This window comes from Poromitra crassiceps, assembly GCF_964638095.1.
Source record: "Poromitra crassiceps genome assembly, chromosome: 5".
NCBI lineage: Eukaryota > Metazoa > Chordata > Actinopteri > Beryciformes > Melamphaidae > Poromitra > Poromitra crassiceps.
Window position 1 is genome coordinate 54221296 of NC_139642.1, and position 11219 is coordinate 54232514.

Consider the following 11219-nt stretch of genomic DNA (forward strand, 5'->3'; position numbering starts at 1 on the left):
ACTGCTGCTCAGAGTTGCTCTTAAGCTCTATTTATCTGGTCAAATCTCACCGGATTCCTGTTTCCAGTACACTTTTAGCATTTGGTTTTTAACAGAGAAGAGTTGGAGCTGCTGAAAACATACAGTATGCAAATGAGAGGGAGACCATGAGTGATATACCCACTGTGATACAAGTATAGGTGTGTCTGATATCTACATAATAGCGTGCGTCAAGTGACAAGTGTCAAGTGTCATACAAGAAGGAAGGCTGGCCATAATGAGAATGAATCCGCACTTCCTGCCGCCCTTCAAAATAAAACAATTGAGAAGGGACAGGCACTGAATGCTGCTATAGCGCCCCCTAAAGGCTAAATGACAAAATACTTCTCCTATAGGCTCAGAGTACATCCCTCCACACCTGTACCAAGTTTGGTTAGCATCGGACGATCTTTGTGAAATAGGCCCCACCCACAGAAAGTTGGAAGTGGATTATATCGCAACGGTGCGTTTTTTTCAAAAACTTCCAAATCAAAATTTCAAGGAGAAATGGCAAAAAAACGGTTTTGGACAAAATGCAAAATGGCGGAAAATCTAGTCAGACGCAAATGGGCGTGGCCTAGTTGAGTAGATGCGGGAGGACCCAAGGAATCCAGGGAAAAAATAATTTTGATGATAAACCCTACGGTTCAAAAGTTATGGACCAAAAGGTGAGGAGGGCTGTTATAGCGCCACCATATGGTCCATTGGTGCAATTTTTTCGGGGATAGTAAAAGACCCCTCAGTGCACCTCCCTACCAAGTTTGGTAGCTGTAGCGGCTATGGTTTCTGAATTACAGCTAATTTACTGCAAGATTTTTCGAGATTTTTCGAAACCCCATGCAAGTCAATGGGGAAAAAAATGGCGCTTAATGGCGAATTGCGGCCAAACCGCTTTCACAAACCCTTAGCAAAGTCATAGCATACATGTCCTCAATGAGCCGGTCATTTTGAGGTCTGGCATGTCTATGTGGCGCAAAAATTGAGGGAGTTATTACGCGGCTAACTTTTTGGCAGATATAATATGAATAATAAGTATGTGGGATTTCAAGATTGTGCCTTGCTTGTCAGCAAGCACAATAATAAATTAAATTTATATAGCACGCTTTAAAATCCAAGGACTTCACAAGGTGCTTTACAGATGCATGATAAAAACAATCAAGCAATCAAACAGGGAAAAATAAAAATAAAAATATGTGTGTGTGTGTGTGTGTGTGTGTGTGTGTGTGTGTGTGTGTGTGAAAGAGAGATGCTTTGTTTTAGACAGCTATATCAAACCACATAACTCTCTCTCTCTCTCTCTCTCAGCATGGCCAGGGGTTTAATACAGCTTGATTGGTTGGCTGTGTTGTGGCCAGGTTGGTTGTGTGGCCAGTGCCATGTGCTCTGGATGCTGACTCATAAAGAAAAGGAGGGGAGGGTATCAGTGTATGGTGGGTTTGTGTTTTGAGAGTAAGATAAGTTTGTGTATGTGTGTGTGTGTGTGTGTGTGTGTGTGTGTGTGTGTGTGTGTGTGTGTGCATGCGCGACTGTGCGTGCGTGCGTGTGCGCGTGCATGTGTGTTTTGTAGAGACATGCAGGCAGACAAGCATACGACCATCTGTAAGCAGCTAAGCTCAAAAAGGGGTCAGACTAGTGCACCTATCATCCCCTTCTCTCTCTTTCTATCTCTCTCCTCTCTCGTCCAATCTGTCTTCCCTCTCTCTCTCTGTATCTACATTTTGCCATCTAATTATAGGTCTATTCTATTCACTACTCCCAGTGGAATAGATCAACTGCTTAAAGGAGGACTTACCTCCAAAACACTTTTTTTCAGCTTTTAACCAATATGACTTTGGGGGTGATGTGTGAAGAATTCTGGTCAGAATTTCCACATTTGACACCAAACTGTTGCCATTTTACCATTTGTATCATTTTTCAGCAGCATATCTGGCATAAGCGCCCTCTAAGGGTGGAACACTGCTTTTTTTTTTTTTCTCAAATGAATGGGATATTTGGTACAACCTGACGTCACGGTGGGTTTAACGCGTGCATCTGGTGCATCTCCAAAGCCTATACAACTAGGCAAGATGGAAAAACCTCACTTAGTATCAGGCTCCAGAGGGCTCTAACTGAAGTAAAAAAAATCTGTTTGCTCTTAAAATACTGAACCAAACGTCGTCAAAGTTGGCACATGTCTTAATTATAGTTAGTTTCCCGCTGAATGTGTCACTACTTTATTAATATCTTACCTGGATAAGCTCGAATGATGATGTATATATTATCAGTCCGAGTTGGAAGCACTGTCTCCAGCCCAGGCAGGCGGGAGCGGGCGGGAGAGAGTCGTACTGTAAACCTCATGCACTAGCCCCAAGCTCCGGGGGCGCGCGCAGCAGCAGCAGCTGGGCTCTCTCGGACTCGATCAGTCCGACTTGGAAGCACTTTCTCTCGGCCAGTCAAACGGGAGAGTCTGCTCTCTCATGCACCTGCGGGGGCGCGCGCAGCAGCAGCAGCACACAGCAGCAGTGAGAGGCGGGGGCTTTCAACAGTCTGACATTTCAGCAAACAAATCTCGTCGCAGTTTAGCGGACATGTAAAATATAACGCTATACTACGACGTGACAACGTGACAAAGCTTCTCTAAACATATCGGCTAATATAATATCGTCACTGTGTACAAGCAACGCCAACTTTTCAGGAAATCAAGTCAGCAGAGCTGTTTCGCCAGCCGGGGTCTGGCAGGAGGGAGGCGGGGGAGAACGCAGCCGATTGAACGCAGCTGAGAGGAAAACTTTTGCAAAGAATCATGGAAAAGGGAGAAACGAAAATTAAAAACGGATTTGATGGCGCGATTTATGGCAAATGGGACGAGGGAATGGAGAAATGGAGAAATCTCGCTTTGTGATTACATAAGCTGAGAGCGGGGCGTTTGTCCTCACTGTGCTGTGTGCTGCGAGCAGCGAGGCTCTTTTAACGTAAGTTTAGACAAGCCACGCACACACACATGGGACAAAATGGGACAAAAATAATAAAATTTCTAGTTCGCCACTGAATGGCCAAATTAATATCACTTTCAACCATTTTGAGCAACACTCTTTCCATACAGACCACCAGCGTTGGCTAGTTGTTGATATTTATAAAAGATATTGCCCCTCTCAAATAAATTATTTTTGAGGCGGTAGGCAAACTGTAATGGCGTCGATTTCCGAAAAAAATTCTTGACTTGAACACAGCCAAAGAGTTTAGTATAGACAAGAGCATATGTCATTTCTTGGTTTTTTCCATAGGTATTTTCAAATCACTGTTCTGATACATATCTAGGGGGTAAGTCCTCCTTTAAGGCAGACGTTCTATCCAGGGGCCATGTCTCCTATTTCTATGATCTCCTCTCTCCAGTGAATGTGGTGGCCATCAATAAAAGCAGAGAGAGCTGGGAAAGTGAACTGCAGACGTCCTTCTCAGACAACTTCTGGGAGGAAGCCTTGTGAGGCGTCAACTCTTCTTCTAGTTCTGCCAGACTTAGCCTGATACAGTTTAAAGTAGTACACAGACTCCACTATAGTAAGGCCAAACTGGCTAAATTCTACCCAGATAAAGTGGTTGATGAATGTGATAGATGCTCACAAGCACCTTGTAACTTGACTCATATGTTTTGGACCTGTCCCAAACTATCTGGTTTCTGGTACTCCTTTTTTAATATGTGTTCGGACATTCTGAAGGTGAGAATCTGTCCATCCCCTCATATTGCAATCTTTGGTAGACCACCGGATGAGCTCGATATGTCGGTCACCCAATCCAATGTTATCGCTTTTGCCTCGTTAATTGCTCGTAGGAGGATTCTTTTTCTTTGGAAAACCTCTCAGCCACCTTCATTTAAAGCTTGGCTTGAAGACACTTTATTTTTGCTTAAATTGGAAAAAATTTAATTCACCCTGCGGGGCTCCTCTGACAAATTTTATTCACATTGGAGACCGCTGATCGAATACGTAGATGGCCTTCCCCCAGACGACGTGGCTCCATAGAACAAGGGCCTGGGCCCTCCCAGGGATGGACGAATACCTTGCTGCCTGCCCACCACACTCACAGCCGCGCAGTGTTCTTCTGGCCTCATGAGACCGAAATAGGCCAATTTGACTACTTGAGTTATTACTGTTTTCACTGTTATACTACCTCTTACTGTATGTACGTGTGTATATGCGTATACATATGAATATGTGTATGTATGTATATTATTATTCTTATTTTATTTTATTTTATTATCTAATTTTATTTATTTTTTCTGTTGGAATGGGATTGGGTTGTGGGGAGGCAAAGGAGGGTAGACGTGTTGGTTGCGATGTTTCAATGTGAAAAAAAGAAAGAAAATGACACTGGTTATTGTACTGTAATGCCAATGCTCCCTGCTCAAAAATAAATATTATAAAAAATAAATAATTATAGGTCTATTCTTTTCTTCATCTCTCTTGCTGTCCTTCTGTCTGTCTCTGTTCTCTCTACTACCCCCCCCCCCCCCCTCCTCCGGACCCACCCCCCACGATCTGTTGTTGCCATGGCTACCTCGCGGTGTGCTGGCATGCACTGAGTGGTGTTGGTTACCTAGGCGATGAGATGCTGAAGTGGACCATTAGAAATCTACTGGGATCCACTGGTGGATGGAGGCATTAGTCGGTCGAGTGACACTGAAGTGGAATGGTCATGTTGGAATGATGCTCCGCCTCGAGGCATTTATAGATTCCCGAGGGTATCGGCCTGAAACCCTCGGCCGCCACACGGGCTCACCCACAGGGTAGCAATATGGGAGCTGAAGGGCCGTATTTTCCATATCGCGGAGCAGCGATGACACTAGGGCTGTTAACGCCCAGCCTTGGCACAGTTGGATCAGAAACGCAATCCAGCCACAGTGCAAATACATGAGATACATGGGATGATGAGGGAGAGTGGCAAAAAGCAGTGCAGATAAATGTTAATAACAAATATAGGAGACGCATAACCTCCATTTTCAGACCCACTGTTGACATTTGAGTTGTGGAGGAATGAAGCATCATCAAACAGAATAGCACTGACTGTTTGAAACTCACAGGTGGTGTTATTGCTCCACCTAATCTCTCTTCCACCTCCTCCACCCTCTTTCTCTCTCTCTCTCTCTCTCTCTCAGCTAAGAATAGGTATCCATACAGGCTCTGTGCTGGCGGGCGTGGTGGGGGTTAAAATGCCACGCTACTGCCTGTTTGGGAACAATGTGACCCTGGCCAGCAAGTTTGAATCTGGGAGCCATCCAAGATGTATCAACGTCAGTCCCACAACTTACCAGTGAGTGTCTGCACAGACTGCACACACATGAACACACAGGCATTAATACACACACACACACGCACACACACACACACACACATAGTGAGACTACCTCACTGTGCGTGTGTGTGTGTGTGTGTTTGCATGCTCAATGACTAATTATGTTTGCTGTAATAGGTCTTATCTCAGTCTAAATAAAGCTGTGTTACAACAGAGATCAAGCTGCGCGCACGCACACACACACACACACAAAACAAAAAGGAATTTGGAATGTGTTATTTTCGTGTAGTCATTCATGTGCTTTGTCTTTACTTTTATTTGTCTTGCTCTCTCCTCTCCTCTTTTTGATTATTTGTTTTCTCCTCACTCTCTTCATCAACTTATTTATTTCCCTCTTTTCTCTCTCTCTCCTCCTCCCTCACATCATCTCCTCCCTGTTCCTCTCCTCTTACCTCCTCTCCTGCCCTCTCTGCTCGCCTCTTCCTCATCTTCTCAGGTTGCTGAAAGACGACCGCTCTTTTTCATTTGTCCCTCGTTCGCGGTTGGAGCTCCCAGACAACTTTCCCAAAGAGATTCCAGGAACGTGTTACTTCCTGGAGGCGGGGACATCTCACAGCCACGCCTCACTGACCAGCTCTCGCTCCGCCCCCCCAGCCTCTATGAGGAAAGTCTCCTACAGCATTGGGACCATGTTTCTACGAGAAACAAGTTTATAGGTCCCATGTACAGACTGGGATACACGGATATTAATGATGTGATAGGCTGGGTTCAAACCTGTAGGATGCTCTGAACACACAGATCTATGGATATGCAAATGCAGTATGTGAAAGATTGGATTTGAACCTGCGGGATGGCCTACATGGGCGAAACCAAATATATGGTCGCTCGTCAAAAACGTGAAAAGTGACAACAAGATGCCCTCCTCCTGACCAAAGGAGGTGTTTTGGCTCACAATTCGGGGCAACTGTGCTACATATTCTCACATGGAACTTTCATGAGTTGCCCAACAGTTGCCCAAGGAAGTTTACTGATGGGAGAAATCAGTGGAGGAACAACTATGAAGCGTTACCTACTATAGCTGCATTCCCCATCCCCAGTCTCAGCTCCAGCCCCAAGCCCTCTCCACCGGTCCTCTCCCCCAGACTGTTACCCTAAAGCACTGTAAAGGCACTGATGCAGGGGCAAACTGTAAGAGGCTATCACAGTGGCCAATATCATCATCAGCAATGACATTCGGTAAGGGACCGTTCGTTATTTTTCCTTGACCCTCCACAAGTGATTGGAAAAATATGATTGACCCTTCCTGAACAAATGTTATATATTTTCACTTGTGGCAGCACGAGGGCATCACGCATGAGACAAAATTTGCCAAAGCACATAAACAGCTCGACTTGCACTATGAGATAAGAAAAGGACACTGGCCATGAAATAAAATATTAAACTAGGATGCATATTAAGCTCAAAATTATTACAATTATCGCCAGTATGGCCAATTTGAGATAGCAAAGTAGAATCAAGTTTTCCATTCCTTCTTCACAAAGCAATGCTCACATCTATTTGGCAGCCAGTGCAGCTTTCCATGCACTGCACATTCCACAACAAAACAACCACTCCAGCTCAGATTATTATTATTATTTTTGTTTTTTGAGAAATTACTCTTTATTGAGGTAGAGGCAGAGCAGGTACATGCAGAAACGTATGGCTATGTTCACACACAGCACCCAAGCCTTGCCTACGCCTTGCCTTTACCCACGCTTTTAGGTGTCCTTTTTAGTCAATGAGGCTGTGTACACAGGGCGCCTCAACGTGAACCTTGCGTGTACCCAGGCCTCGCCTGAGCTGCGCCGATTTTATCGTTTATGCGTGAGTTCTATTTTCAAGCCCACTAGGCGCGTGAAGGCAGACTTTTTCTGTCAAGCCATGAAGGAAAAACGTGACAATATCCGTGGGAAATGGCAAAGTCAACTGGATTTCAAAATAAAATTGTGTTACTACAACAGCGTTGAGCAGAGAGAGAGAGAGAGAGAGAGAGAGAGAGAGAGTGATTGACGGGTGGCTATCACGTGGGGCTTTCTTCCCGTCGGTAAACAAATCTGGGTGACCCAGCTTCCGCTTCATTGGTTTCCAATCATACTCCCAGGTTGTTCAAACCATCCTCCAGAACCAAGGCCCAACAGGTTTCCATCGCTTTGGTCACCAAGACAAAACCTATGTTTTGTTTTCTTGATTCTGGTTTACAACATGATTTCTCTTAACTACTTGACCCAATTGTCATCGTGGCATCGTTATTGGCCGCTGGTACCGATGCGTTCAATAACACACATAATACTGTCTTATTGCGACATTGCCGACCAATGCCAAGACGAATGTATTCTGACACACTGTTAATTAATAATGAGCGTTACAGCAATATACAAGTTCATATTGTCGGCTTGTAGCGTGCGATCCGAGGACTGTAACTTCAGGTGTTTGTTTTTCTTTCTTGGAGCTTGGAACTTAGTACTAGTAACTAGAGCTTAGTCATCAAGCATTATTTCCCTACATTGAGTGACGAGCATTAATTAGACAAACCCGACATGCTTACCTCATGCATCGAAACAATATGTGGGTATAATGATGTGTTTTGATAGCCAGTGTTTATTATGAATGAATTTGGGGTGCCTTGCCCCGGCACTGGCCGTTTCTCTCCCTCTCTCTCACCCAGCTGCGCTTGTAGGCTACTGGACGGCTTTGAGTCTTTTATTTTCCCCCCATGGAAACCGATACACCGGGTCATACCAAAAGTTTGGCCAGGAGGGGTGTTGTTGGATGTAGTTGCTGAAATCCGAAAAGCAAAAATAAATAAATAGATAAAATAAAATAAATATATATTTGATCCATTCAAATTTGTATGACCCTCCTCTGGACACAAATTAATAACAGTGTACCCTCCCTGAGACTAAATTTTAAAAAGCATCACCCTCCCCTATTTTCCTCCAGTGACCCCTTCCATAAATAACGAACGGTCCCTAAATGGGGGATGCGATAACAAAGCGGGCAGTGGGGAACCAAGTTTTTATGAAATCCTTTTTGAAGATGGCAAAATTGCTTCCAAATGTTTGTTGTGTATCGTGGCCTCTTGCACAACGAAGTCCACCATTGAGGAACAATACCAACCCCTTCCTCCTTTTCCAGCCGTCACCCAGTCATGCCATGTTTTACCAAACATGCGCCCAACCTCTGCTGCTTGTGACATCATCCTTCATCTTTGGACCGGTTGGATTGGGCCGGCAGCGGGAGAGACAGAAGAGAGGCAGAAACAAGGAGACGGATTTGAAAGAGGGACATCAAAGGACAAAATGCCAAAAGCATTCATGCTAAACTGATCTTGGAGCCTTTTCTGCTTTTAATCCACAGTGAACTATAACCACGGACAACAATATAGCCATTTCATTGCAGCTACTCTGTTTAGGACTGAAAACTACTCCCAGCTCAGTGCCTTTTTACTGCTCAGACCAGGACAAAATACAAGATGAATCCATTTTGAATATTTGAAGAAGATGACGACATGAGGAGCGCTTCATTTATCTTACTTTAGAAGCTTCCTTTGTTTTAAGATGTTTATGACATTTCTGCATCGTTAGATAGAATAGTGTACACTGGAGAGTAACGAGAGAGATTAGAGAGGATTGACATGTGCCAAAGGTCATGTGCCACATTTAAACCTGTGCTGTGGCAAGTCACCACTAGGAGTCCCACAGCATCGTCTTCAATTTTGAAGCCGTCACGAGAGTCTGGCAAGTTAAATCAAGCGCACCTCAGGTAGTTCAAATATTTGAAATTGTATTCAGATATATTTTTGTCCAGATCAGCTAATACTACACACATGTGCATACTAACACACACACACACACACACGCCGTGCACAGTATGTAGTAACGAACACGGTACATGTTCACATACAGTAATCTTGTTTAAATACAGTATCTAGTGCCAGATGTAGATGGAAGTATATAGCCCCATGCTCATGTTACCAGTGGGATTCAAATTCAAGTGTACTAATTTGGATCTATGTTTTATTCAAATAAACTCAGGCCTTCCACATCTCATGTCAGGGAAGCTCTGTAACCCACACATGGGGCCGTCACGTGCTGTGCTATCACAGGAGCTTTTCTCAAAGAGCATCTTCATGAAGTGTCATCTTACGGTGGGAACGGAAGGATTGAAGTTTTGTTTAGTTGGATAGCCTTTAGATACTTTGAGGCCCAAAATTAGCACGAGCCAAATGCCGGTAAAATATGCAAGTGGCGAGTAGATTTGCTTCACTCACCAGCCAAAATGGATGGTAAAATAAAAAATGGACAAAAATATTAATTTTGGACCCTGGATACTTAGTTTAGACTCTAAAGTTGAGAGACTTGGCACATTTAGGGGTGTGTTTATAACTGACTGCCTTGCCATGATGCCACTATTCCCTGTAGCTGTTGATATCACATAGGTGTCGATTCTTACTATTTAACAGTCCTTTGACAGCGACACCCACATATTTCAGTTTAAATAGCTGGCTGTGACTTTAGAGCAGTGGTTCCCAACCTTAGGGTCACGACCCTAAGTGACCTGACACCTGACACAATTTAATACTACCGAAGATGATTAGGGTCACTTGCAATTTTCATTTATTTATTTTTTTGTTCTGAGTTTAAAGTGATCATCTCTAAGATTTCAGCTTTGTTCTCTTGGGTGACACCTATGGCGATGAGTGGTAATTGCAGGTGAGATCCAAACAGTGTTGCATTATGTGACATTACTAATGTCACTATATACTGCAAAGGCTTCTATCAATGGACCATAGCCTCAATCAACATTGTCAGTGACTCTTATTTTTTTCCGATGAAAACTTTAAATCAGGATTCTGAGAATAAAGTCAGAATTCTGAGATTAAAGTCAGAATTCCGAGTTACTGTCAGAATTTTGAGAAAAAGAGAGTTTTGAGATTAAAGTCAGAATTCTCACATTAAAGTCAGAATTCTGCGGGGGAAAAGAAGCATACTATGTGACATCACCGACGATGTCACTGATGACATTATCGATGGTGTACTGGAATTTGAATGTCGCGGGTCCCTAGATTTTTGCGACATCAAAGTAGGGTCACAAGCCAAAAAAGATTGGGAACTCCTGCTTTAGAGGTTGATACAAATTGCTTTAATATTATCAGAAGTGCCCAGAGATTGGAAATGTTTGTCAGTAACGCTGCCTAACGAGGCACACATGCGTGTCCCAATTCAAACATATCTTTTATGATCTAAGAAAAATACAAGTGGTTATGGAATAATCTAGGTATTTTAAAATATGAATAAATGGTAATGCCTGTGTTTGCCAGTCTCCTTTGTATAAAAAGATTATAATTTTTAATTGTATTATAATTTAAATTCTAAGCTGCTAGTAAATTATGACAACATAACAATAATAGTAAATGACCTGGTAAGTTCTCTGCGAATACTAGTTTCTGTTCAGAGAAGGCAAAAAAAAAAAAAAAAATCAAGTTTGAGTGTATTTGGTCATCAAAGTGCAACAGGTACTTTTTGTCATTGTGAAACTTGTTGCAGAATCAACCTGATAGACTGACTGTATCTCCAGCACATTTTGAGACAGCTTTCAATTCAAAGTCATAAAAATCATTGGGAAGAAGAAAATACAAACACACCGTATGTCGCAATCATGGCAACTATGGACAGCAGTGGATCATGGATTATTATTTTTCAACAATTGATGGTTACACAGTTGCTAATGTATCTGTCCAACTCTTGTCTCCATGCATTGTCTTACTTATTCCTGTCTCTTCAGCACCAGCATAACAAAGTAATGTGCCACAGTAAAGGAAAGTCATGCAGGGAGGGAGGGAGGAGATGTTTACAAGTGATGGAACATTATTGGCATCGTTCTTCATTAATAAA

At 43.2% G+C, this 11219-nt stretch overlaps 1 protein-coding gene across 1 annotated transcript in view; it reads left to right on the top strand.

The window, feature by feature from the left end:
* gucy1a2 (guanylate cyclase 1, soluble, alpha 2) overlaps window positions 1-6002 on the top strand; it is a gene marked incomplete at both ends in the record, with an annotated part of 41718 nt that extends 35716 nt beyond the window's left edge. Inside the window, 2 exons of the mRNA XM_083637084.1 lie at window positions 5150-5304; window positions 5783-6002. Of these exons, the coding sequence (XP_083493210.1) occupies window positions 5150-5304; window positions 5783-6002 (375 nt within the window). The remainder of the gene's footprint in view (window positions 1-5149; window positions 5305-5782) is intronic.
* Between the last annotated feature and the right edge of the window lie 5217 nt (window positions 6003-11219).